Source organism: Oncorhynchus tshawytscha, linkage group LG04 (assembly GCF_018296145.1).
Source record: "Oncorhynchus tshawytscha isolate Ot180627B linkage group LG04, Otsh_v2.0, whole genome shotgun sequence".
Classification (NCBI taxonomy): Eukaryota; Metazoa; Chordata; class Actinopteri; order Salmoniformes; family Salmonidae; genus Oncorhynchus; species Oncorhynchus tshawytscha.
In genome coordinates this window covers 24020580-24047740 of record NC_056432.1, presented here as the reverse complement: position 1 = coordinate 24047740, position 27161 = coordinate 24020580, and the positions used below count along the sequence as shown (strand labels likewise).

The 27161-nt window shown below is 41.3% G+C and overlaps 3 protein-coding genes across 4 annotated transcripts; all 3 read left to right on the top strand.

Moving 5' to 3' along the window:
• Positions 1-1401: 1401 nt before the first annotated feature.
• LOC112248384 (malectin) lies at positions 1402-11457 on the top strand. The gene is made up of 6 exons (XM_024417345.2): positions 1402-1615; positions 1976-2228; positions 3258-3436; positions 3662-3838; positions 6061-6118; positions 6449-11457. The coding sequence occupies exons 2-6, from the start codon at positions 2021-2023 to the stop codon at positions 6694-6696; spliced, it is 870 nt and encodes a 289-aa protein (XP_024273113.1). The 5' UTR covers positions 1402-1615; positions 1976-2020; the 3' UTR covers positions 6697-11457.
• A 561-nt stretch (positions 11458-12018) lies between these two features.
• LOC112248385 (protein unc-119 homolog B) lies at positions 12019-15900 on the top strand. Of its 2 annotated transcripts, XM_024417346.2 has the most exons (6): positions 12019-12359; positions 12545-12658; positions 13275-13383; positions 13915-14087; positions 14411-14444; positions 15005-15900. In XM_024417346.2, the coding sequence occupies exons 1-6, from the start codon at positions 12122-12124 to the stop codon at positions 15087-15089; spliced, it is 753 nt and encodes a 250-aa protein (XP_024273114.1). In that variant the 5' UTR covers positions 12019-12121; the 3' UTR covers positions 15090-15900. The 2 variants fall into 2 exon arrangements, with proteins under 2 accessions (XP_024273114.1, XP_024273116.1); XM_024417348.2 differs by having other exon boundaries at positions 12023-12359; positions 14411-15900.
• A 3848-nt stretch (positions 15901-19748) lies between these two features.
• Positions 19749-24393, top strand: LOC112248386 (protein CUSTOS). Its single transcript, XM_024417349.1, has 6 exons — positions 19749-19908; positions 20111-20141; positions 20271-20369; positions 23246-23310; positions 23414-23513; positions 23662-24393. The coding sequence occupies exons 1-6, from the start codon at positions 19788-19790 to the stop codon at positions 24035-24037; spliced, it is 792 nt and encodes a 263-aa protein (XP_024273117.1). The 5' UTR covers positions 19749-19787; the 3' UTR covers positions 24038-24393.
• Positions 24394-27161: the final 2768 nt, after the last annotated feature.

The following is a 27161-nucleotide window of genomic DNA, read 5'->3' as shown; positions in this document are numbered from 1 at the left end:
TGATCAGGCTATTAGGCTATTATTAGCAGCTCGTCGTGGCTGTTTTAATATTTAGGAATATTTCACTTTCTCTGGTCATAGCATGAATTTGTGCATGAGGCAGATGCAATGCGACTCGAGTTTCGCCATCAGGTGGAAGACATTGTCCCCTCTCTCTGGTCAGTCTCACAACTGAGACTAAACTCGAGAATTGATAACAAAATACATCTCTGACTTCAGTGCGTTCAAGACAACTGGGAACTTGGGGGAAAAAACGAGATCCAACTGGGAAAAATAATTTTGAATGGACATCCATCTCGAAATTCCAAGACGGAAACTCAGCATATTTCCAGAGCTCCGACTTTCCGACCTGAAGATCACTTGCAAATGCTACACCTGATCTATTTTGTTATCAAAGCTCGAATTTTGAAATAACCTACAATATGGTCTGACGATAACAATATTGGCAGGACGGGCATAGGACAATAGCCACTATGCTGGGATAACGTTTTAGGCCACATTCCTGCATAACTCTCTTTATTTAGTTTTTTTTTTTTAGCTGTAGATCTCGACTTGTTTTTTGATTGCCAAAGTGATCTTGACTCAGAAAAGGTAGGTGACCACTGATCTAAACCATCTTTGCCCAGAGAGCCCTCATTAAATCTAAGCGTCAAATGTTACTACGGCAACGTTATTTGTTCATTCATTCTTTTTGACAAACCCAGGGTGCACTGCAAGCACGCTGCGTTGGACTCTCCTGATTGGCCAAAATTTCAGACATCATTTGCGTTCCAGGTCGTACATATTGAAGTAGCGCTGCGCCGATTATCAGATCACAAAATGCCTGAGAGTTTTAACTTATCGAGAGCCACGTTGTTTCGTATAATATTAATGTTCTTCCTGAGAAGTTGACACTTCTCCTAATATTGTGAAATTGGATCATCTGAATACTGCACAACCACTGGAAGAGGGCCATTGCATTGCAGTCGTTTAAACCCTTTTTTTTTAGGAAATTGATATCACTTTCGTCCTTCAAGTTTGCACAAAATACATCGCATACATGTGGACTGCAAATGTCGTTTTTATGAAATTCGTATATACATTCTATTCTAAATGTTTTATTTTCGAAGATTAATACAATTACGAATAACTCCCATTAGGTGTAATTGTGTGTATATTTCACCTGCATTTTTCCAACTAAACAGCTTTGCATCAAACAGAACCTTAGCTCGTTGGTATACATTGGTGGTATGGAATTGTATTTGATTCGTGAATCCGATGCATTTCTATGAATATGCTAAACTCCCTCTTTATATTTATATATATATATATATAGAGAGAGAGAGAGAGAGAGAGAGAGAGAGAGAAAAAAAAGTTGAACTAATGCCATGCGATTGGTTGTCACTTCAGTCATTCATTTCCTCTCTACAGTGAACCAGCATGTTCACACCCTCTCTCGCCTCAGCCTTCATGCACTGTGTGTGCATCTGAGGAAATCAACGTCAGTCATACCGGTTTGGCAGAGAAGACTAAACGGTCATTGCTGTCAATGAGAGCTGCAGTGTAGATTGTGGACTTCGATTTACATCTTGAAGCAAACAGGGATAGAAGCAAGTTGCACCAAAGATTTTGCAACGTAAGAACCTCATATTCCGCTAGAGCTTCTGGGAACGTTGATGACCGAGCATTAAGTCAGCTAGCAAGCCACATAGATAGCTTTTAGCTAACAGATGAGACTGCTCAACTCTAACTAGTTATAGTGAAGGCCAACGAGGCTGTTCGTTTACCTGAGAGTATTTGAGATTTAGCCATGTTTAGTGGTTGCGAACATTTGCCAGCTGCAACCATTCAGCAGTCATACTTGGCTAATGTTAGTCAGATAGTTAGCTACCTAAATATATTTGACTACCTTATCTGGGGAGGGGGTGGGAGGGTTTTGTGCTGTCATTTATGCTAGTTGGCTAGCTAGCTACAATTGATGCCTTCTCTCACACAGCTTCCTTGGGCCAACTCGTGTGTGTCTGCTTGTACCAATCTGTGTATGGCAATGCGGCGGGTAACGGTGCCATTGGTCGCCGGGCTGGTCGTGGTGGTGGTGGTGTTGTCGCTGCTGGCTGAACACTGTTGGGCGGATGGTGGGGGCCTTGCTGAACGAGTTATCTGGGCAGTGAACGCTGGCGGGGAAGCTCACACAGACATGCATGGCATTCATTTCAAGAAGGATCCATTGGAAGGAAAGCTTGGGAAAGGTGAGTATGTAGGCATGGCTGGGTCATCAAAACGGCTCTATTAGATTACTATTTCCTGTTAATAATAGCAAATGTGACTGCTAAATTGAATTGAACGCCATAGCCAGCTAGTCTGTGTGAAATTAGCTACAATTGTAGCCATTTGGCTAAAAGCAAGTGAAATATTTGCTTCTGCCAGAGGGTGATCATATGGTTGTAGAGGTGTGTATTTCCCATTAAGAAGATATTTCAAGCTAACTCATGCATTGTTTTGACTTCTGCTATTGAACCGATTTAACCCAATGAATAGTCAGTATTAGTAGTGCTGTCATATTTGTTGAGCTTCTTCGAAAATGAACCATCTCATGGAAGAATAGTAAACTCAACTGTGATGTTTATTTTATTTTGATGTAACCTTTAACTAGGAAAGTGATAATGACTGATATTCAGAAATGTATTTCTTTAAAATCAATTGGAAACTAAAAACATGAGCAGTTAAAATGAAAGTATATTGAGGTAAAGGATATATTGATGACATTTCTTGTTTGATGAATTATAGCCACTATGCTTAGTTCCACTGCATGTTCATAGATTTTTTTAAACACACTTCATTCTGAAACGACATTTCATATTGTTTCTGACATCCATCCCAGTAAAACTAAAGACCAAATGGGTCTGTCTGCAAATAGAAACCAGACAGTTAAGGAAACATTGACACTTGGCACAGGTATGGCCTCTCACTTGCCAGAACAGATAAGTCATGAATATTTTAACATGCCAAGATATTGTTAGCCAGCAAGTTTGCATCTAACATTTTTAAAAGGACCTTATCAGCCATAAAATGCATGTGCTATTTTCCTGGTTTTCACCGTTTGTGTGCAAGTACAGTAAATAAATGTATGCAGCCATCACTATACTGTTCCAGTACATGGGTAAGCAAATGGGCTTGTATTATGTGAGCTTATGTAAGGAGTGTGTTGGGTGCATATGTGACAGAATTGCTTATAAATCGACAACATAGTGAACAATCTACTCTGTATTTCCCTCTAGCTTCAGATTATGGAGTGCGTCTGCCCATATTGCGCTCTAGTCCCGAGGACCAGATTCTCTACCAGACAGAACGCTACAATGAGGATACGTTTGGCTATGAGGTGCCGATTCGTGAGGAAGGAGACTATATACTTGTCTTGAAGTATGCAGAGGTCTACTTTGCTCAGTCTCAGCAGAAGGTACCACTCAGTTTTCCAATCAAATCATCAAAATATGTTTTCAGTTTAGATCTCAAAGTTATCACTACTGTAAACAGTAAGTCATAGTAATGTTATTCTAATTTTGCAGCAAATAATGTTGTTCAACTTAGATATTGATAGTCTCCAAAAAAATACTGTTTCCAACAGATGTTTTATTGCAAGTTAAATTATTAGTAATATATAAATACCTTTGACATTCTACAGGTATTTGACGTGCGTCTTAATGACCATGTGGTGGTGAAAGATCTGGATATCTTTGAGCGGGTGGGTCACAGTACAGCTCATGACGAGATTGTGCCCTTCTCCATACGCCGCGGTAAACTGAGTGTTCAGGGTGAGGTGTCCACCTTCAACGGCAAGCTCACTGTGGAGTTTGTCAAGGTGAGTTGACACAACCGAAGTGTCACTGCTCAATGTTTTCTCCTCCTTCTCCTGACCCATTTAAAACATATTTTTCAGATGTGTCCTCAAATTAAAGTCGAGCACTAAAGTCATGATTACCTGCACACAACTCTGAATGTACAGTCGTGGCCAAAAGTTTTGAGAATGACACAAATATTCATAACACTCCAGGCTTGAGTGTTGACAAGGCTGGAGATCACTCTGTCATGCTGATTGAGTTTGAATAACAGACTAGAAGCTTCAAAAGGAGGGTGATGCTTAGAATCATTGTTCTTCCTCTGTCAATCATGGTTATCTGCAAGGAAACACATGCCGTCATCATTGCTTTGCACAAAAAGGGCTTCACAGGCAAGGATATTGCTGCCTGTAAGATTGCACCTAAATCAACCATTTATTGGATCATCAAGAACTTCAAGGAGAGCGGTTCAATTGTTGTGAAGAAGGCTTCAGGGCGCCCAAGAAAGTCCAGCAAGCGCCAGGACTGTCTCCTATAGTTGATTCAGCTGCGGGATCGGGGCAGCACCAGTACAGAGCTTGCTCAGGAATGGCAGCAGGCAGGTGTGAGTGCATCTGCACGCACAGTGAGGCGAAGACTTTTGGAGGATGGCCTGGTGTCAAGATGTGTAGCAAAGAAGCCACTTCTCTCCAGGAAAAACATCAGGGACAGACTGATATTCTGCAAAAGGTACAGGGATTGGACTGCTGAGGACTGGGGTAAAGTCATTTTCTCTGATGAATCCCCTTTCCGATTGTTTGGGGCATCCGGAAAAAAAGCTTGTCCGGAGAAGACAAGGTGAGCGCTACCATCTGTCCTGTGTCATGCCAGCAGTAAAGCATCCTGAGACTATTCATGTGTGGGGATGCTTCTCAACCAAGGGAGTGGGCTAACTCACAATTTTGCCTAAGAACACAGCCATGTGGGTTCGCGCCCATGCTCTGTCGTAACCGGCCGCGACCAGGAGGTCTGTGGGGCGACGCACAATTGGCCTAGCGTCGTCCGGGTTAGGGAGGGTCTGGCCGGTAGGGAAATCCTTGTCTCATCGCGCACCAGCGACTCCTGTGGCGGGCCGGACGCAGTGCGCGCTAACCAAGGTTGCCAGGTGCGCAGTGTTTCCTCCGACACATTGGTGCGGCTGGCTTCCGGGTTGGATGGCGCTGTGTTAAGAAGCAGTGCGGCTTGGTTGGGTTGTGTATTGGAGGACGCCTTTCAACCTTCGTCTCTCCCGAGCCTGTATGGGAGTTGTAGCGATGAGACAAGATAGTAGCTACTAAAAACAATTGGATACCACGAAATTGGGGAGGAAAAGGGGTAAAATTCAACAACAAAAAAACATAGCCATGAATAAAGAATGTGAAAGTGAAATATTTGCTTCTGCCAGAGGGTGATCATATGGTTGTAGAGGTGTGTGTTTCCCATTAAGAAGATATTTCAAGCTAACTCATGCATTGTTTTGACTTCTACTATTGAATCGATTTAACCCAATGAATAGTCAGTATTAGTAGTGCTGTCATATTTGGTACTAACACATCCTCCGAGAGCAACTTCTCCCAACCATCCAGGAACAGTTTGGTGACGAACAATGCCTTTTCCAGCATGATGGAGCACCTTGCCATAAGGCAAAAGTGATAACTAAGTAGCTCGGGGAACAAAACATCGATATTTTGGGTCCATTGCCAGGAAACTCCCCAGACCTTAATCCCATTGAGAACTTGTGGTCAATCCTCAAGAGGCAGGTGGACAAACAATAACCCACAAATTCTTACAAACTCCAAGCATTGATTATGCAAGAATGGGCTGCCATCAGTCAGGATGTGGCCCAGAAGTTAATTGACAGGATGACAGGGCAGATTGCAGAGGTCTTGAATAAGAAGGGTCAACACTGCAAATATTGAGTCTTTGCATCACCTTTGTGTAATTGTCGATAAAAGCCTTTGACACTTATGAAATGCTTGTAATTATACTTCAGTATTCCATAGTAACATCTGACAAATATCTAAAGACACTGAAGCAGCAAACTTTGTGGAAATTAATATTTGTGTCAGTCTCAACTTTTGGCCATGACTGTATGTTTGTTTATACCTTTTCTGTGTCACTAATCATTTTTTTGTGCAAATAATGGTAGGACTGTATTTCTCTGTATGTTCATTTGACACATGGCTTTCTCTGCTGTGAACTGATAACCTGCCCTTTGTTTTCTTAGGGTTATTACGACAACCCCAAGGTCTGTGCTCTTTATGTGATGAAGGGGACATTAGATGGTGAGCCTCATCAGTCTATTAACAGGAACATTCGGCAGTGCCAGTGAAAAATAGCATTTTGTAAGATGTTGTCTAAATAATTCTGAAATTATTTAAATTGTAATGGAATGTTGTATTAAAAAAAAGAGAGCAATCATTTTGTATCTCACATTCCTTTTCAATAATGTTATTCATTGGCTGCTCAAACAATTAATTGTAATCACAATCTAGTCTAAAGACATCACACCCTCTCCTCAATGTCTTACCTCTAAGTTCTGCATGAAATGAATTTCACTCAACCATATATTTAAACCCATGATCTCTCCCATCTCTATATTTTGTGCATCTCAGATGTACCAAAACTTCAGCCTCACCCTGGACTTGAGAAACGTGAAGAACTTGAGGAGGAGGAGGAAGAGGAGTCTGAGGCAGGAGAGGAGGGTGGTAAGAAGAGTACCTCGACAGCTCCCAAGTACAGGGTCCAGTCAGGCCCCAGAACACCAAACCCGTATGCGGCCGACAATAGCAGCCTCATGTTCCCTATCCTGGTGGCATTTGGGGTGTTCATCCCTACACTCTTCTGCCTCTGTCGGCTGTGAGAATGTAAAATAGAGGGGGAAATGGAACATGATGGACAAGAGACTGAAGGGGGTGGGGGGACAAGGAAGAGACACAAGGAAAGTCTAGGCAAATAGACAGGAGTGAGCACGAGAGCCAATGGCGTTAAGTGAACAAAAAAGAGACAACCAATTTGGAATGCAGTGCAGGTGACAGAATAAAATGCCTTCCTCACTAACTTTAAGGTCACACAGAGAAAAGGGGATGGAGAGAGTGAGTTTGTGTATTGTACATCTTACACATTTCCACCATGTTGCAAATTACCACATCAAAGACATGATCTTGCATGAGACAGGATTGACCACTTTCGAACCAGGTTTGTCTTGTCTTGTAGGAAGAGGCTGGGACTATACAGAGGGGTGCTGAAATGTGATTGGCTGTCCCTCTTTATAGATGAGTATGGCTTTGGATGAGGTGTGGCTTGAAGTGAATGCAGATAGGCTGCTATGGTGATCAACAAAAGTCAGGCCCAGTATTTAGTCAGAGATGATACAGGAGATAATATCCAGAAAATCTATTGATTCTTACAAATTTGGAAATTGGAAGATGTTTTAGAGAATGTATATTTGGTGGAGATTGGAGGGGACAGTGGGAGACGGTTGCCAATTAGGCATTTGAATGTTTTTGCTTGCTCTTTTTTTACTTTCTTTTGGGTTTGATTATCACCAAACTTGCTAGTGTTGTAAAGCTACAATTTATTTGAGCTTTTGATACAAAGCTGTGCCATAATTTGTTGAGAAACAACATGCTAATAATTTCAACAAGTCTGTACTGTTACAGCCTCAGTCTATTCTATGGAGTAGAATTGATGTTTCATGTGTTGTTTGAAAAGAAGGCTGATTGTGTTTTCACATCTAAGGTGGATTTCACAATTATGTTGCATAATGTGTTTAAAAATGCATGTGTACCTCCATGGGACTATACCATGCTGTGCTGTTTCATATAATGCAAGTTTCCTCAAATGTGGTCACAGGTAAGAAGTCTACTTGTTGTGCTGGCATGCATAACTGTCTGTACTAGCAGGTACCTTTTGAGACAGCTAGACTATAGAGTTATCAGAAATTGCAGGGCTTGACATTTAACATTTTCAGCCACTTGTCTTCCAGTGCTTGAAATTAAGGGTGTCCTGTTGTCCCTGGGACAATAAATGTCTACGGTTCAAAACAGACAAAAAAAAAGCAATGAGGCTGATACAACAGATCGGACCGTTTAGCTTAAAATGTTGATTGAGTATTATTTCTTCATATTATATGCTCAACAATGTGCACATGGCTGTGCTATCTGGGAAGGTTCCAAAATGCAATTAGCGGGAAAACAGTTGCCAAAAGTGCACTGCACGTGTGAGTGGTTTCATGTGACAGAGATAACAAATATCTGTTAGAAATTAAGAAAGAGGGGAGATCTAAAGATGCATCAACTAGCATGGGTTACTTATATGACTAGGATTATGCCTTTTGGTGCTCGACAATAAAATATAAATGTGAAAACCAATAGAACATTTGGCATGTTAGGTGTTTAAAATAATTACTTCAACATTTCTATGGTTGTATTTTGGCTAGGCTACTTTTAAACAAGGTAAGCCATGCTTCATAAAATAACATAAAACATCCAGGTTTTAAACAAGTTTATAGTTAAAATGATGACCACCTCTGCTCAGATTCAAGGTGGGTGTGGTGCGCAACAGGCACTGTCTCCGGTCTTGTGACCATTTGATCTAAACAAACCATGCCTCAAGCCTTTAAACGTTAATGTTAATTTTCCTTCATTATATTTGTAAAAGAATGACTGGTGTTTGCCTATATTTATGTAATTAACAGTCTCATTAAAGTTTAGCTACATTTTACGGAGCCTCCCTCATGTCAGCATCGGTTTGGACATGAAGCTGCAGCCAATATGCATATCACCTAGACTTTGACATGTAGGCTTTTTTTATTTATGTACATGAAAAATAGATTTAAATGTTATTCCAATGTTGGCCCCTCTGATTTAATTCTGATCTGAGTAATTGTTTGATATTGTGCAAAAAAAAACATTTACTTGTCCATTCAGACAACTCCAAATCTATATTATTCTTCTCTACCTTTTAAAAAAAAAATTGTACAATTTTTTAAAAAACTTGTCCCAGACAAGAGGACAAGCCTTAATGTTCGAGCCCTGGAGAGTTTGAATCCTTTGAGGGTTTACATGGCATTTAATCACATTGATGAAACCCTCTAACTTGTATGTGTTTTCCACTTAACGGTACATTAGCTTGGTTTGCATCTGGTGAAAGGCCACCTCTGAAAGGTTATCTGAAATAGTACAGAGTGATTTAGTTAGTTACTTTGCCAACATTGAGGGACCTGGTAATTAAACAAATTCTCAAGCAAGTGGGACAGGTCCCGAATCGGTAACATGTCTGAATTGTCACAGAGATGCATGTAGTGTAGTCCTTTGTCATGGTCACTGCCTTTTCCATTCATGGCTGTGCATGCCTTCTTTTGATTCACCAAAGTGTTTTGTGTTGTAGAATTTTGTTCTATAAAACTCCCAGTAATCCTCTGTTCATAACACTGTGGTTGATATAATTTAATTTTTTAACTCACAATGTTGGTGCTGGAGTGATGAAGTACTAGGTCAAGATATAACGTAAACATCAGAAGTTATCCCAATACAGTGTGTCATTAGAATGAATAACCGGAAGGGCCTACGCATTTATTTTGTATTTATTTACTATTTATGTAAAGTCCTCATGGAAAAACTGCTGGATTCTTTTAGTATATTGGAATATAAATGTAGGACTTACGTGTGTGTGTTGTGTGTGTGTGTGTGTGTGTGTGTGTGTGTGTGTCAGCTATCCATAGCTACACAGCTACAGAGAAGGTTAGAAAGTGAGGGGAGTTGGAAAGAACTAGTTGTGTTACACAACTTTTACTAAGGCCAACCAAGATTGTCAGTGGTATCCTAAATTGAAACTGGCTTTGAGTAGAAAGCTTAAGAGCAGCCTTCTTAACAATTATTATATTGCATTCAATTGTGATTCTTTTCCCAGAGAAAAGTGTTTCTAAAAGCCAGCTCCCCAAATTAGTTTGAAAAGTGTGCAATCAGTCAAATCAACATGATGTATAAACAGTGGGCTTGCACCAGTCTTAATGATCTATATTTACCTTGCACATGTGAGTATCTATAGATGTGTGTACATGTTTCACTATTGGGAATATTTTCCCTCTTTCCCATCTCTCCATGAAATAATATTTTAAGTTTAGGCCAGTTTATTATTATTTTTGTCTGATCCCTTTGATTCCTTTCTGAAGCTGTTTTAAAAAAAACTTGCCTTAAAGTGGACCGCAGCATTTTGTTATTACTAATCTCTAAGGTGTTCCACGGACATATCCATATGTTCTTCAATACAGTTAGCCTGGTAGTCAGTAGCTGCATGTTTGCATTGTTTTTGTGTTTATCTAACTGCCTCTGTATCAGGAACAAAGCTCTTTCCACGAGGGAAAAATCTTTTACCAAGCCTATTACACTTGCCTCTCCACACTTGTCATTGGTTTTATACTTGCTGAATACTTGACAAATAGATGATCCAGGTGTTATAAATTCTCTCACTCTTGTGGTTTCCCCCTCCATATTCCATGCTGCTGGAAAAAAACAAGGGAGAGGTTACAATACTTGGTCAGCTGATAGTTGTTTGATTAGTTTTGTATAAAAAATACATTTACAAAAAGAAACAGTCTGTCTAATAAGAGAGAAGCACCTTTGTTACTTATTTGAAAAAAAGTGTATTTAATTCAGTACCAAAGTTACAATCTTTTGTTGGCTAATTGAAATCGCTACACAGTTGCGTGTGTATATACTGTAAGGTACAATATCACACTTATTGTAGTGTGACAGCGGTTATTTTCTAATCTAAATATTGTTACTATTGAGGTGTTTTTAATAGTTAATTTTAAAGAAGACTGGCATTTCTGCTGGGGATAAGTTACAATGGTGGCACTGTAGAAAAGAAAAGGTCTTGACTGACTGTCAGGAAGAGAGGAGATTGATGAAGCATGGACATTTTTACATGTATAGTTTAAGAAAGGGGTTTAATCTGAGATATTTGCTTAAGGACTAAAGGATTTGTAGCTTTTTATTCTTTCTCAGGATCTGTTTTGTTTGACTTTTTACCAGGATGTTTTAGTGGTGTGAATACTTGGTTTATTTTCAAAGCATTTGTTTGTCATTTGTTGTGTGTACATTTTAATTGAATCCCTGTTGCCTTGAATTTGAATACAGTTGTGCATTATCATTGTCAGCTTTGAGGTTCCTTTTTTTTGGTGTGCTTTCGATTACTTCATTGGATGTTTGTTTTTTTTTGTTTTTTTTTTGCCCACAAGTCCTAGTGTGCAAAAATCCTAACCTTACTTGAGCTCACCTAAGATAAGAACCAAATACTTGCTACACCACTCTCCCATTAGCCCTACTGAGGTGCAGACGGAACAACCATACACTCTTGTGCAGTCCATACAGTCTTGTGAATCACAATGAGGGTATGAATTAATTAGTGTGAATGTGAAAGAAAGCGATCAATGTCAATAAGGAATCCTACTCTACTTATTGATTTCTCCCACCCCATGAGGGCTTCATGCAGCAGGTGGACTGATGGAGTCCTTTGAGATGCCCCCTCCATACTCAGTTGTGGCTCTACAAATAACATCTAAGTGGGAACTGCTGATAAATGCTGTCTCTTTTTTAAATAAATGTGCTATTTTATCTAACTGGTGTTCTGGCAAATGTTTTCCATATGATTTATCTCATGTTTTACTATCCTTGGGGTTGTTGTAGTACCCCTTATGTAACTGAACTGTTCAACTGTATATCGTTGAGATACTATAGTCATAAGTAATGGGGAAACCCTAGAAGTAGAATGAGATATTTATATTGGGGTGACATGTAGAGAGAAATGACAGTAATGCAGATGAGAGATGTAAGAAGAGACGTTATAGTTTATATAAATGTAGTGCATGGGCAAATTACATAAGTATGGTCAAATTGCTCAATATACTAATGAAGTTGGACCATACTCGGCTGCGCGTTCAGCAGGACACAACGTTTTGGAACGTTAAGATATAAATAGGATATATGTAGGACAAACATGTCTCTGACATGTAGATCAAGGAATCATGTCGGCTCGATTCGTGGCATTTCTATCTGCAACTGAACGTGACCGCTGGTGTTCTAACTGGAATTCAATTTACTCGCTACGTTTCTAAACAGTCCGCCCTACTGGTAACTATGGTAACCACCTAGCGTTTTAAGCCAATTACAATCGACTATTTGCAGCGTATGTTCTCCGTAGAGACGCTTCGCCATCTTGAATTTAGTAAAAGTTGCAGACAGCCATCGACACAGTCGCCTTAACAAACACAAAACAACCAAGATATGAGCGGCTCTAACTCTCGAAACAAGACTGCAGCCACAGTCAAAGGACCGGACACCGATATCGGCCCAACTGCAAATTCCAGGGAGCGAAAGTCCGGTGGAGGTGTACTGAAGAGACTCAAATCGCGACGAAATCAAACCGATAAACAGCGGCCTGTTATTACAGAAGAAGAGCTAAGGGCGCTAGGAAGACACATCACACCGGACGAAGTCCTTGGTCTGCGTGCTGTTACACGGGGTATGTATGCCGGCGTTGATGGGATTTGGATAAGATTCAAGTTAATGTATTCTATCTAACGTTCCCTTTGTTAGTGAACTAGCAAGCTAAATTTGCACCAATGGTTTGAGGTAACCAAACAAAGAATCCGTAAACACACCAGATTCCCTGTCTGTATGTGCTTCTAACTACGAATTTCCTTCCAGATTATCTATGTAAACCTGAGGACAATGTCTACAATATTGACTTCACACGTTTCAAGATTAGAGATCTGGAGACTGGGACAGTGCTCTTTGAGATTGCTAAACCTCACAACTGTGGTAAACTCAAATGTCTTGCCCAGCATGAAGTTTCAACTTTTCCACCACACTTTTGGCACAGTATAAATAGCTTGGATAGGCCACATCTTAAAGGTAAACTCAGCAATATGACATCATTATACACATTGGAGCGTATTCCTACTTACAGAAATCAAGTCCAGGTCACTGTCAACTTGAACAGGGCACCAGGCTCAATCTGTAAAACAGCCTAGTTGGAAAAACCACTGCTGACGGTGCACTCATGTTATTAGGTTGGGGTACAAAACTAATGCTCAAATCTGCCACTATATTTTCTCTTTCCAATGAGGACTTGCCTCATTAGAAGGTATAAATGAGAATGCCCATAGTCTTGGCAGATTTTAGCATTAGTTTAGTAAGCAGGAAGTTGCCCCGCTGTGTATGATGTAGTATTGCTAAGTCTACTTAGAAGGGCCCAGACCAAATGAATCAGTCTATTATTTCAAGTAAGGCGTAACACAAGCCAAGTTATTCCCCCTATGATAATTGATGTAGTCCTTACACAAATGTTGTAGATAGAATTTTAGGTTGAAATCAGAGATGACATGTTGACACTTATTTGGATGTCAATTACATTTTAATTCATGTTCTCTATCAGACCCTGAAGATGAGGAAGAAGAGAATGGAGACGTAGACACCAGTGCTGGGCGCTTTGTGCGGTATCAGTTTACGCCGGCCTTCCTCAGACTGCGGACTGTTGGTGCAACGTAAATCAGTGGATTAAACAGGAAACACCACATTCATTATTAGAAATCATATAACTCGTAGTTGAAAAACCACATACTGTGATTATACTTAAATGTTTCATAATATATGTGCTTTCTGCTTTTCAATATGGCAGGCTTACCTCAAGCTCTAGTATGCTGTTAGCACCCTCAAATTCAGTACAGGTCCATTGCTTATAACTCAGCAGTTACTTATGCAGACGAATCATGATCTCAGTTTCATGCTCAATTTCGTTTGCTGGTGTGGCTTTGCAGCTCTGGCAACCAATCCAACTGTGGTTACAGAGACGATTTGGCAGAGCCCTGACACCACACTTAATGCTTTTCTCCTAAAGTTGTTTTACATGGCTGGCAACAATACAATTGAAATAATCATCCTTCTTTTTGACTTTTAGAAATATAGATGGTTAATGAATAAAGCTTCAATTCTAGTAGCTTAAGCCATTTCATGCAGCTATGTTCAGCATGTCCCTACCAGTATCTCAAGTGCCTCTCTTTCTTCCCCGCTTTCAGCGTCGAGTTCACTGTGGGGGACCGGCCTGTTAACAGCTTTCGCATGATAGAGAGGCATTATTTCCAGGATAAAGTTCTCAAGAACTTTGACTTTGACTTCGGATTCTGCATCCCAAACAGCTGCAACACTTGCGAACATATCTATGAGTTTCCCCAGCTCCCTGAGGACCTCAGTAAGTCTAATAGTAGTAGGAGCGCACCAGCAATGCCCCCTCTCACTTTGTCTATCATCTTTGTTTTAGCCTGTGTCCTACAAGCTAAAGTTCAGACTGGCCACAACATAGCTAGCCAAGTCTGTATACTATACACATCCATACAGAGCCAGTCAGGCCACTCAAATTGTAAGGTAAGTAATGTAATACTAGACAGTCACATGGATCCCCTTCAGGAGTAATTTACTGTAAACCAGGCTAATGTGCATTCTGCTGTTCCTTATGAAGTTATTTCCAACCTGAAATCCCTTGTTTTTGTTTTTTTCCCTCTCTTTCTTTTGAAGTTTGCCTAATGGTGGAGCACCCGTATGAGACCAGGTCAGACAGCTTCTACTTTGTGGACAACAAACTGATCATGCACAATAAGGCAGACTACGCCTACGATGGGGGCGAGTAGTGCCTGAATATTAGCGTCTTGTGTGCAATGCAACGCAGCGGTCACATTGCCCCAGAACACAACCACAATATAGCCCTTTTGGGAACAGGAGTATACTTCTTCCACTTCAGACATTCCAACAAACTTTACCAGCCCCAGGTTTGGGAAAACAGGACCATGTCTGCCTTCAAAACAAGTTGATCATTTATTTGTTACCTCGTACCCCTCTGTTGCTGGGACTCATAGGAAACTTTTGTCAATCACTCTTTTGTAATGTTGAACATGTTTTTCTTTTAATCTTTTCGAACATTTAAATGGTTACTTTTAATACGTATTATTTTAATCTGCCTTGAGTTAGTTAGTTCAGTATTTGTTGCAATGTCCTTGTTTTTGTTGGAATACATTTAGGCATATCTTGTGGGTTTGTGTAACTAATGATCTAATACACTCATTCAAATTTAATAATATTAGTTTCAATTTCTCAAGTTGTCATTTTTTTCAGGGTTGCCATCTCCCTGGTGAAAGGCCACTCTGTTACCAAACGGCTCTACAGAGGGAATCTGGAACTTTACATGATCCCAAAGTGAATGTTGAAAACTGGATATTTTTAGCCTGTAAGATGAACACTGGTTGAAGTTCAGCATGTTGTTATTTTGTCTACACAACAATAGTTGACAGATGGCAAGCCAATTACAACTTTTTGATACCACCTAATTTGATTGAACAAGTAAATACATTTTTGCTACTCATTGTGCTCTAGTAACAATCATTATCCTTTGCTGTGTCTTTCCTCCTCAGATAGTCTCACAGCTGAATATTTAGCCCACTAACAAATGCTCCATGACTTAGAAATCTTGCCTTGATAGAAGCTGTATTATTCATATTGGGTGTCCCATTTCACCTCTAGCTGTATATACAACCAATAATCCCTGTTGGCTATGAGACATTTTTGTATTAACTGCCATTGGTAGTAAGTCACAGATGGCACCCCTGGCCTTTTTAAGTTGTTAGCATTTGTGACAGTGCTGTAAATTTACTTGCAGTGTGTTTGTGCCTGCTGGAGTGATACTGAGCCTCCCAACACTAAATTAAACCTCTCCATGGGCCTTTGTATTCAGACTGTTAAACTCGAGGCTTTGTGTGTGAGAGAAAACCCTGTCAAGTCCAGCTGTCGATCAGCTGTGCTCTGCTACACATCTCCTCCAACACTCATCAACAGTAAAAAAAAAAAAAAAGAAGTCTGGAAGAGATTTTGTGGGTAAAATATTTTTTGGCTATGAAATGATAACTACAGGTCAATGCTCAGTGGAAGGTATGTGATGATGATCACTTTCTAGACTTGTGATATGTGTATTTTTTTTAAATAAAAAATTAGTTGCTGATGGAAAATTGTGATGGCATCTACCATTATAAATTCTGTATTTCTAATAGCGCCCTCAAATTGTTAAGATGTCGCCAAAGAGAATAGCTGACGTTTTACATGCCCGTAAACAATTGTTCTGGGTTTTTGTGTGTATTTGTAACTTCAGTTAAAAAAATATTTTGTACATAATGTTGCTGCTACTGTCTTATGACCAAAAATAACTTCAGGACATTAGAACTGGGATTGCTCACCATGAACTGGAAGAAGCTTTTTCCTTTAACGAGTCCGACGAGAACGATATATACTGCTCTCCTGTGAACAGGCCCAGATCCCTGTCATTTGCTTGAAGAAACTACAGAAGAAGCAGATCGGTCTGTCTTTTGAGAATCCGTAGGCGAGCGAGTAAACTCCCACTGCCATCAATTCTACTTGCTAGCATGCATTCACTGGAAAGTAAAATTATCCTACCAACGGGAAATTAAGAACTGTAATATCTTACGTTTCACCGAGTCGTGGCTGAACGATGAAACGGATAGTATCAAGCTGAGGGATTTTCAATACACCGGCAGAACAGAGAAGCTACGTCTGGTAAGACAAGGGGTGGGGGTGTGTGTCTTTCTGTCAATAACAGCTGGTGCGCAATGTCTAATATTAAAGAAGTATCAAGGTATTGCTCGCCTGAGGTAGAGTACCTTTTGATGAGCTTTGGACCACAATATCTACCAAGAGAGTTCTCATCTATTATTCGTAGCTGTCTATTTACCACCACAGACTGATGCTGGCACTAGGACTGCACTCAATGAGCTGTATACTGCCATAAGCAAACAAGAAAATGCTCACCCAGAAGTGGTGCTCCTAGTGGCTGGGGACTTTAATGCAGGCAAACTTAAATCGGTTTTACCAAATCTTTACCAACATGTCACATATGCACCAGAGGGAGAAAAAAAAACTCTAGACCACCTTTACTCCACACACAGAGATGCATACAAAGCTCTCCCCCTCCCTCCATTTGACAAATCTGACCATAATTATATCCTCCTGATTCCTGCTTACAAGCAAAAACTCGAGGAGGAAGTACCAGTGAATCGCTCAATACGAAAGTGGTCAGATGATGCGGATACTACGCTACGGGACTGTTTTGCTAGCACAGACTGGAATATGTTCTGGGATTCATCCAATGGCATTGAGGAGTATACCACCTCAGTCATCGGCTTCATTAATAAGTGCATCGATGACATCCTCGCCACAGTGACCGTATGTACATATCCCAACCAGAAGCCATGGATTACAGGCAACATCTGTATCGAGCTAAAAGCTAGAGCTGCCGGTTTCAAGGAGCGGGACACTAATCCGGATGCCTATAAGAAGTCCTGCTATGCCCTCAGACAAACCATCAAAAAAGCAAAGTGTCAATACAGGATTAAGATCAAATCGTACTACACCGGCTCTGACACTTGTTGGATGTGGCAGGGCTTGAAAACTATTACGGACTACAAAGGGAAACCCAGAGGCGAGCTGCCCAGTGATGCGAGCCTACCAGACAAGCTAAATGCCTTTTATGCTCGCTTCTAGGCATTCAATACTGAAGCATGCACGAGAGCACCAGCTGTTCTGGATGACTGTGTGATAATGCTCTCAGTAGCCGATGTGAGCAAGACCTTTAAACAGGTCATCATTCACAAAGCCACGTGGCAAGATGGATTACCAGGACGTGTACTCAAAGCATGCACGGACCAACTGGCAAATATCTTCAACAACATTTTTAATATCTCCCTGACCGAGTCTGTAATACCTACATGTTTCAAGCAGACCACCATAGTCCCTGTGCCCAAGGAAGCAAAGGTAACCTGCCTAAATGATTACCGCCCTGTAGCACTAACTTCGGTAGCCATGAAGTGCTTTGAAAGGCTGGTCATGGCTCACATCAACAGCATCCTCCCCGGTTACCCTAGACCTACTCCGAATTCGCATACCGCGAATGTGTGTGTGCACTCCACACTGCCCTTTCCGACCTGGACAAAAGGAACACCTATGTGAGAGTGCTGGTCATTGACTACAGCTCAGCATTCAACACCATAGTGCCCACGGAGCTCATCACTAAACACCTCCCTCTGCAACTGGATCCTGGACTTCCTGACGGGCCGCCCCCAGGTGGTAAAGGTAGGCAACAACACGTCTGCCACGTCTGATCCTCAACACTGGGGCCCCTCAGGGGTGCGTACTTAGTCCCCTCGTGTACTCCCTGTTCACCCACGACTGAGTGGCCAAGCACGACTCTAACACCATCATTAAGTTTGCTTATGACACAACAGTGGTAGGCCTGATCACCGACAACGATGAGCAGTGTGGTGCCAGGACAACAACCTCTCCCTTAATGTGAGCAAGACAAAGGAGCTGATTGTGGACTACAGGAAAAGGCGGGGTGAACAGGCCCCCATTAACATCAACAGGGCTGTAGTGGAGCGGGTCGAGAGTTTCAAGTTCCTTGGTGTCCACCTCATTAACACACTATCGTTGTCCAAACACACCAAGACAGTCATGAAGAGGGCATGACAAAACCTTTTCCCTCTCAGGAGACTGAAAAGATTTGGCATGGGTCCCCAGATCCTCAAAAATTCTACAGCTGCACCATTGAGAGCATCCTGACCGCTACATCACCGCCTGGTATGGCAACTGCTCGGCATCTGACCGTAAGTCGCTACAGAGGGAAGTGCATACGGCCTAGTACATCACGGGCCAAGCTTCTTGAAATCCAGGACCTATATAATAGGCGGTGTCAGATGAAAGATCATAGAATTGTCAGACTCTCCAGTCACCCAAGTCATGGACTGTTTTCCCTGCTACCGCACGGCAAGCGGTACCGGAGCTCCAAGTCTTGGACCAAAAGGCTCCTTAACAGCTTCTACCCCCAAGCCATAAGACTGCTGAACAATTAATCAGATGGCCACTGAACTATTACATTGCGCCCCCATTTGTTTTCTACACTGCTGCTACTCGCTGTTTATTATCTATGCAAAGTCACTTCACCCCCACCTACATGTACCCCCGCACACTGACTCGGTACCTGTACCACCTGTATATAGCCTAGTTATTGTGTTACTTTTTTAAAATTATTATTATTTGGTCAACATTTTATTAACTCTTCTTGAACTGCATTGTTGGTTAAGAGCTTGTAAGTAAGCACTTCACGGTAAGATCTACACTTGTATTCGGAGCATGTGGCAAAGTTTGATTTGAAATTAACACTAATTATGGATTTTACTAAATGGTCGCTACTGATAGAATTTTTCACTCTTATTTAGTTGGACCCACATACTGAGTAAATTGAAACCCCATTGATTTTTATTGAAAATATTGTACTTTTGCCTATAGATTAATGTGTTTTTTGTCAGACATCTCAGTGACTACAGAGTGTGGTGTCTTGAATGTTACATTTCAGGAACCATAGACTCTATATCAAATACTAGTGTCTACATCTTTGGATGTCTACTTAGTGAGGATCTGGTAAGAACTAGAAGCCCACCTAACATTACCTTTTATATTCTGCAGAACGAAGGGGAAATTATCAAAAGTCATTGAAGAAAAATGTTGGTTTCACTCGTCAAACTCTAACCATTGTAGCGTGCTGGTTTGCCCTTGTCGCCGCTAGTAACCACAGTCACAAAGTCATAATTATGGCTATACCACGTCCATTTCTACAATTTATCATCTTAAAATAAGATTTAAACCAAACCTTAACCACGTTGCAAACATTGTGCCTAACCTTAAATTAAGACCAAAAAGCTCATTTGTGTTTTTATAAATGTTTACGATACATAGCCAATTTGGATATTGTGGCTGGGGAACTTGTGACAACCGTTTGCCCTGAAATAATTAATTACCCATAGTGCATTGCTTTGTAGCCACACGTGCTCGATCCAACATGTCAGCTCCTGTTGGGACGATGGCCGAAGACTCAAGCAGTGAAGATGAAGATCTAGAACATTTTAAGGAAGCAGCTTGGAGTTTTGGCACATATGGAACACACAATGCCAACCCGGCAGGTAAATTCGGCCAAACTTTAGTGTACCTTTGCTTTAGCTAAGACCCAGAGTGTAGTTATCTAGCTAAAGCTAACAGTTAGTCATAACAACAAATGTGGGGTGGGAGATGGCTAGCTAAGTGTGTGAAATCTTGAGCCAACGAGCAAATCTATCTTTCTCCAAAACGACAGCATCGTCCTAACAGTAACTACTATTGTTTTAGATGGGGTAATCAATGTCAAGCAATCCCGTCGGTAAGTTTTAATTTACTCTGAAATCCTGCTATCCCATCTATTTTTGACTCATCGTGAGTAGAGGTTTTGTATCAAGCTTCGCTTTACCAGCTACGCTTATACTGTTTTATGATATACCATGGTCAACAGTGTGGCTGTATCTAAACATGAACATGATGGGAACGAGTTGCAGACGACCCCGGAGTTCCGTGCGCACGTTGCAAAGAAATTAGGGGCTCTGCTTGACAGGTATTTATTTTATATTTATTTATAAATATATATTTATTTAGATTTTTTGCTTCCATCAATGTAATTGCGTTATTTCGAATCCCCCATATATTTTTGAGCTAAAAAAAAAATATATATATATATATATATATTATATTACACACACACACACACACACTTTTTTTTAAAATTTAGAATATAACTTTATTATTCTCTGCAAAACCTACCACCCCTCCCCCAATTGGAGTAAACTAATAAACAATAATACATAGGCTTACCTTCAGTTTACACATACTCTACATATTTTACAGACAATCTATTTTACAATAGTTATATTTTGTTTGTTTTTCATCCTGGCCTTCTATTTCTGAGGTCAATCCACAAATCAAATCAAATTTATTTGTCACATACACATGGTTAGCAGATGTTAATGCGAGTGTAGCAAAATGCTTGTGCTTCTAGTTCCGACAATGCAGTAATAACCAACAAGTAATCTAACTAACAATTCCAAAACTACTGTCTTATGCACAGTGTAAGGGGATGAGAATATGTACATAGAGATATATGAATGAGTGATGGTACAGAGCAGCATAGGCAAGATACAGTAGATGGTATCGAGTACGGTATATACATATGAGATGAGTATGTAAACAAAGTGGCATAGTTAAAGTGGCTAGTGATACATGTAATTACATAAGGATGCAGTAGATGATATAGAGTACAGTATATACGTATACATATGAGATGAATAATGTAGGGTATGTAAACATTATATTAGGTAGCATTGTTTAAAGTGGCTAGTGATATATTTTACATCATTTCCCATTATTAAAGTGGCTGGAGTTGAGTCAGTGTGTTGGCAGCGGCCACTCAGTATTAGTGGTTGCTGTTTAACAGTCTGATGGCCTTGAGATAGAAGCTGTTTTTCAGTCTCTCGGTCCCAGCTTTGATGCACCTGTACTGACCTCGCCTTCTGGATGATAGCGGGGTGAACAGGCAGTGGCTCGGGTGGTTGTTGTCCTTGATGATCTTTATGGCCTTCCTGTAACGTCGGGTGGTGTAGGTGTCCTGGAGGGCAGGTAGTTTGCCCCCGGTGATGCGTTGTGCAGACCCCACTACCCTCTGGAGAGCCTTACGGTTGTGGGCGGAGCAGTTGCCGTACCGGGCGGTGATACAGCCCGCCAGTATGCTCTCGATTGTGCATCTGTAGAAGTTTATGAGTGCTTTTGGTGACAAGCCGAATTTCTTCAGCCTCCTGAGGTTGAAGAGGCGCTGCTGCGCCTTCTTCACGATGCTGTCTGTGTGAGTGGACCAATTCAGTTTGTCTGTGATGTGTATGCCGAGGAACTTAAAACTTACTACCCTCTCCACTACTGTTCCATCGATGTGGATAGGGGGATGTTCCCTCTGCTGTTTCCTGAAGTCCACAATCATCTCCTCAGTTTTGTTGACGTTGAGTGTGAGGTTATTTTCCTGACACCACACTCCGAGGGCCCTCACCTCCTCCCTGTAGGCCGTCTCGTCGTTGTTGGTAATCAAGCCTACCACTATTGTGTCGTCCGCAAACTTGATGATTGAGTTGGAGGCGTGCGTGGCCACGCAGTCATGGGTGAACAGGGAGTACAGGAGAGGGCTCAGAACGCACCCTTGTGGGGCCCCAGTGTTGAGGATCAGCGGGGTGGAGATGTTGTTGCCTACCCTCACCACCTGGGGGCGGCCCGTCAGGAAGTCCAGTACCCAGTTGCACAGGGCGGGGTCGAGAACCAGGGTCTCGAGCTTGATGACGAGCTTGGAGGGTACTATGGTGTTAAATGCTGAGCTGTAGTCGATGAACAGCATTCTCACATAGGTATTCCTCTTGTCCAGATGGGTTAGAGCAGTGTGCAGTGTGGTTGAGATTGCATCGTCTGTGGACCTATTTGGGCGGTAAGCAAATTGGAGTGGGTCTAGGGTGTCAGGTAGGGTGGAGGTGATATGGTCCTTGACTAGTCTCTCAAAGCACTTCATGATGACGGAAGTGAGTGCTACGGGGCGGTAGTCGTTTAGCTCAGTTACCTTAGCTTTCTTGGGAACAGGAACAATGGTGGCCCTCTTGAAGCATGTGGGAACAGCAGACTGGTATAGGGATCGATTGAATATGTCCGTAAACACACCAGCCAGCTGGTCTGCGCATGCTCTGAGGGCGCGGCTGGGGATGCCGTCTGGGCCTGCAGCCCTGCGAGGGTTAACACGTTTAAATGTTTTACTCACCTCGGCTGCAGTGAAGGAGAGGCCGCATGTTTTCGTTGCAGGCCGTGTCAGTGGCACTGTGTTGTCCTCAAAGCGGGCAAAAAAGTTATTTAGTCTGCCTGGGAGCAAGACATCCTGGTCCTTAACTGGTTTGATTTCTATTGTAACTGTGCTATTTCACAATATTTCTGAACCTATATACTTTTTACAGACACCATATGTTTTATATTTGTTATCTTGTTGTTATTAGTCCCACCCTTCAGTTCCATTCAACCACTCCTATCTATCCCTTAACACCATCCATTTTGGATTTCTATTTGCCATATATTTTTCAACTGTGCTGTGATGCTTCACAAAAGTACAGAACCTTTCTATTCTCATCGTTTCTACAGATAATAAATTAATTAAACATTTTTTTCTAAATTATTATATTATTGATCGATTGACTATGACTTCACCCAGTATTGCTATCTGCAGCATTAGTTCTAGGTAAATGTTGCAATTCTTCAGCCATTCCTGGACCTGACAGGTATTTCTTATTTGTCATGGGAAAATGTTAATAAACATCAGTTTTACTATTTTAGCTAGCTACATCAAACTGTTATAGCCTTTGCCTCATGTTACCATCACCTGTCTACTTTCATCCAACTTTGAAATTTGATGTTCAGTTGTATTTCAGTGATATCTGCAGAAACATCAAGACCCTGCACAGAGTCAACCAAATGTGAAGATGGTGAGGGTTTATCCATAAATTGGTTTGCATTGAAACTGGGACAGTAATTACAAAATGTGTGACGTGATGAAGATGCTGGTTGTGGTCTTGATCTTATTTCTAGGTTTTGAAGGTTTCCGGCTGTTCACCACATCTGTCCCAGGAGAGTTTACCATTGATCCCCCTCCTCCTCCTGTAAGGCGCAGGCCCATCCCCAGCTCAAGGTGATGCTTGTTCTATTTAGGCCTGGCCTTTTAACCATTGGGATGTGTGAGGTGGTTTGATGTCACCTTCATTTCTATGTTGGGAGGAATCCTTATACAGTAGCATTGCATACTGTAATAAATGTTTGTTTCTGCAATGTTATCCTAGTGACAGTGACAGTGAAATGGAGATGAGACTGAGAGAGGCAGCAGTGTCAGTCACAGACCTCCTATCATCAGCTCTCCCCAGCGAGATTACACATTCCCTGCCGGAGTCCCCCAGCTCAGAGAAAATGAAGAAGAACAACAACAACAACAAAGGAGAGGAGGCAGAAAGAGAGGACCATAATAACAGCCCTGTCCCAAAGAAAAATAAGAAAAGGAAAGCTCTCCAGGGGGAGTGTGGAGAGGTAGAGCACTGTGGAGAATCCTCACCTAATGCTAAATCTGATGAGGAGCAGAAGAGGCCAGAAGAGGACATTCTACCCCTGAAGAAGAAGAAGAAGAAGAAGAAGAAGAAGAAGAAAGGCACAGATGAAGTATAAAAGCATTGAGAGACATGTGTGCTGTTATTTGGGATGTTGGCTGTTTGTTCCATACTTGTGAGACCTGTTGTACTTGGGAATCTTATCACTGATTATAACATGGTCAGGTCATACACTTATATCACAGCAATTTTGTACTATGTAGATTACATTCCAGAAAATAACAATGTGATCTTTCAGAAATGTGAAATAAGTCTTTCACAAGATATTTGATGACTGTTTTCTCTACCCAAAACACAATTTGTTCTATGCCTTGTTTCGTAAAGGACGTCGTTTACACTGAATTCGACTTACATGTAAATTTATGAGCAGGATGCTACAATCCTTTTTATTAACAATTCTCTGTTGATAACGTACACACTCTGGCCAGTTTATTTGGTACAATACCCTGTTCACAAAAATGGATCGCTTGTACAGACAGTGAGTCACTTGGCTGTGGCTTGGTATATAAGACGGGCATCGAGGCATTCAGTTACTGTTCAATTGAATGTTAGAATGGGCAAAACGAGTGACCTAAGCGACTTTGAGCATGGTATGATCATCTGTGCCAGGTGCACCGGATCCAGTATCTCAGAAACAGCCACCCTCCTGGGCTTTTGACAGACAACGGTGTCTAGGGTTTACAGAGAATGGTGCAACAAACAAAAACATCAGTCAGTGGCAGTCCTGTGGGCAAAAACAGCTTGTTGACGGAAAATGGCAAGAATCGTGCAGGCTAACAGGCGGGCCACAAATAGACATATAACGGCGCAGAAGGGCATCTCGGAACGCACAACTTGTTGATCCTTGCCACGAATGGGCTATAGCAGCAGACAACCACACTGGGTTCCTTTCCTTATCAGCTAAAAACAAGAGGAAGCGGCTCCAGTGGGGATGCGATCACCGACAAATGCTCTTGTATTATGCTGATGGCAGAGTCAGGATTTGGTGTAAGCAGCATGAATCCATGGACCCATCCTGCCTGGTGTCGACAGTACAGGCTGGTGGCGGTAGTGTACTGGTGTGGGGAATGTTTTCCTGGCACACGTTAGGTCTCTTGATACCAATTGAGCAACCAAATATTCCGACACCTAATAGAATTCATGCCCCGAAAAATTCAGGCTGCTCTGGAGGCAAAGGGGGTCTGAACCGGCACTAGATGGGTGCAGTGCTTAATTTCAGTTAGATCTTGCCAGAACAGGATCCGGCACCTCTCCGTTTTGGACTATTTGGCCTGATCCGGTACCTCTCATGGCATGAACAATTATTTATCTGATTTATTGAAATACATTTGCCAAAGTTATAGAATTACTGCTGTCTATTCAGAAAGAAATGAAATAATTCAGAATACTCTACTACACAATGAAAAGGACTACACTGCGTGCACAGCTATTGGGTGAGTGAGTATTCTGATCTTATCATTATTTTTATGCATATTTTCCAATTGCAAACCATATACACTTGAATGCTTATTGGATTTAATCATTTTCAGGTGATATGTATTTGTGTAATGAGGGAGGGTGTGGTGAAAGTGAATAACATCTTATATCAAGGTGTCCATAATTATTAGGCAGCTTCATTACCTCAGATAAAATGGGCCAAAAAAGAGATTTAACTGACACTAAAAAGTCAAAAATGGTAAAATACCTTTCAGACGGAAGCCACACTTGAAATACCTAACTATTGAGGCGTGACCACCAGACAATCAAACGTTGTGTTTGCGAATAGTCAACTGGGGAGCAAAAAAACACATGGGGAAGAAAAGCGGCAGAAGACTTGATAGGAATTAAACATAAAGCTACCAGGAACCCATTATCCTCCAGTGCCACCATATTCCACAACTGCAACCTACCTGGAGTGTCCAGAAGTACAAGGTGTCAAGTGCTCATAGACATGGCCAAGGTCAAGAAGGCTGAAACACGACCACCACTGAATAAGATTCACAAGTTGAAGTGTCAAGATTGACAAATCTGTCTTCAGGTATTTCTTTGCCCAAAGGTTTTATGGGCAGATGAAATGAGAGTGACTTGATGGATGGGAGTCAGGTGCCAGCAAGGTGGAAGAGGGGTACTGGTATAGGCTGCTTTCATTAAGGATGAGGTAGTTAGACCTTTTCAGGTTGAAGATGGTCTGAAACTCAACTCCCAAACCTACTACTGGTTTCTGGAAGATACTTTCTTCAAGCAGTGTTACAGGAAGAAGTCCTCAGCATTCAAGAAGGCCATGATCTTTATCCAGGATAATGCTCCAACACATGCATCCAAGTACTCAACTGCTTGGCAAGCCAGCAAGGGCCTCAAAGATGCCCGAATAAGGACCTGGCCCCGTTCCTCACCCGACTTAAATCCTATTGAGAACTTGTGGGCCCTTCTCAAATGTGAGATTTACAGTGAGGAAAGACAATACACCTCTTTGAACAACATTTGGGAGGCTGTGGTTGCTGCTTCAGTGAAAGTTGATCATGAATAGATCAAGAAACTGACAGACTTCATGGATGGAAGGCTCATGGAAGTTGTTGAAAAGAAGGGTGGTTATATTGGTCACTGAATATTTTAGAAAGGCCAACATTTTTATTTAATTGTCATTTTGTGTTATTTGTTACACTTACTCTAAAAATGGAGAATTAACAAGTGAGTTGGGAGAAATTATTTTTGTAATTTAGTTACCTAATAATTCTGCAGACAAAACTCACTTTTCCTTTAAACATTCAGGTTTGAGGTTCAATAACATTTTGGATTGACTGTTTGTTAAACAACCAAATTTATCCTAATTGTGCATGCAGTGTATAATTTAGCCACAGAGGATCAATAGCTTCTTTTAAAAAATAACCAAGCTGTGGATTGTGTGTTGCCCAATAACAAGGCATAGCCTACAGTCGAATGTGTGGCAAATCTTTCAGTGAAAAGCATGCAGACAAAACAGGCCTTTGGCAATATTTCAAATACAATCGCAGGAAAACAGAGGTTGCAAAGCAAAGGGCTCCTGCTGAGAATAGAAGACTAATCTATCTGCTGTAGGCTACCAAAATATTTGATCAACTTCCAAATATTGTTTTACAAAGTGAAATAGCCTAGGTGTGTGTGCGTGTGTTTTACAAAGTAAAACTAGAGCGAGAGGCTTTTTGCACTGACACCGGCTGTCACCA

What these genes read in the sequence shown, in the direction of transcription:
- LOC112248384 (XM_024417345.2), top strand. Translation starts at nt 2,021, where the DNA reads ATGGCAATGCGGCGGGTAACGGTGCCATTGGTCGCCGGGCTGGTCGTG. An exon ending in TTGCTCAGTCTCAGCAGAAG is followed by an intron (nt 3,437 to 3,661) that starts GTACCACTCAGT and finishes GACATTCTACAG; the next exon opens with GTATTTGACGTGCGTCTTAA. An exon ending in TCACTGTGGAGTTTGTCAAG is followed by an intron (nt 3,839 to 6,060) that starts GTGAGTTGACAC and finishes TTGTTTTCTTAG; the next exon opens with GGTTATTACGACAACCCCAA.
- LOC112248385 (XM_024417346.2), top strand. Translation starts at nt 12,122, where the DNA reads ATGAGCGGCTCTAACTCTCGAAACAAGACTGCAGCCACAGTCAAAGGA. An exon ending in CTGCGGACTGTTGGTGCAAC is followed by an intron (nt 13,384 to 13,914) that starts GTAAATCAGTGG and finishes CCCCGCTTTCAG; the next exon opens with CGTCGAGTTCACTGTGGGGG. An exon ending in GAGCACCCGTATGAGACCAG is followed by an intron (nt 14,445 to 15,004) that starts GTCAGACAGCTT and finishes CATTTTTTTCAG; the next exon opens with GGTTGCCATCTCCCTGGTGA.
- LOC112248386 (XM_024417349.1), top strand. Translation starts at nt 19,788, where the DNA reads ATGTCAGCTCCTGTTGGGACGATGGCCGAAGACTCAAGCAGTGAAGAT. An exon ending in ACACAATGCCAACCCGGCAG is followed by an intron (nt 19,909 to 20,110) that starts GTAAATTCGGCC and finishes CTATTGTTTTAG; the next exon opens with ATGGGGTAATCAATGTCAAG. An exon ending in AATGTCAAGCAATCCCGTCG is followed by an intron (nt 20,142 to 20,270) that starts GTAAGTTTTAAT and finishes CATGGTCAACAG; the next exon opens with TGTGGCTGTATCTAAACATG.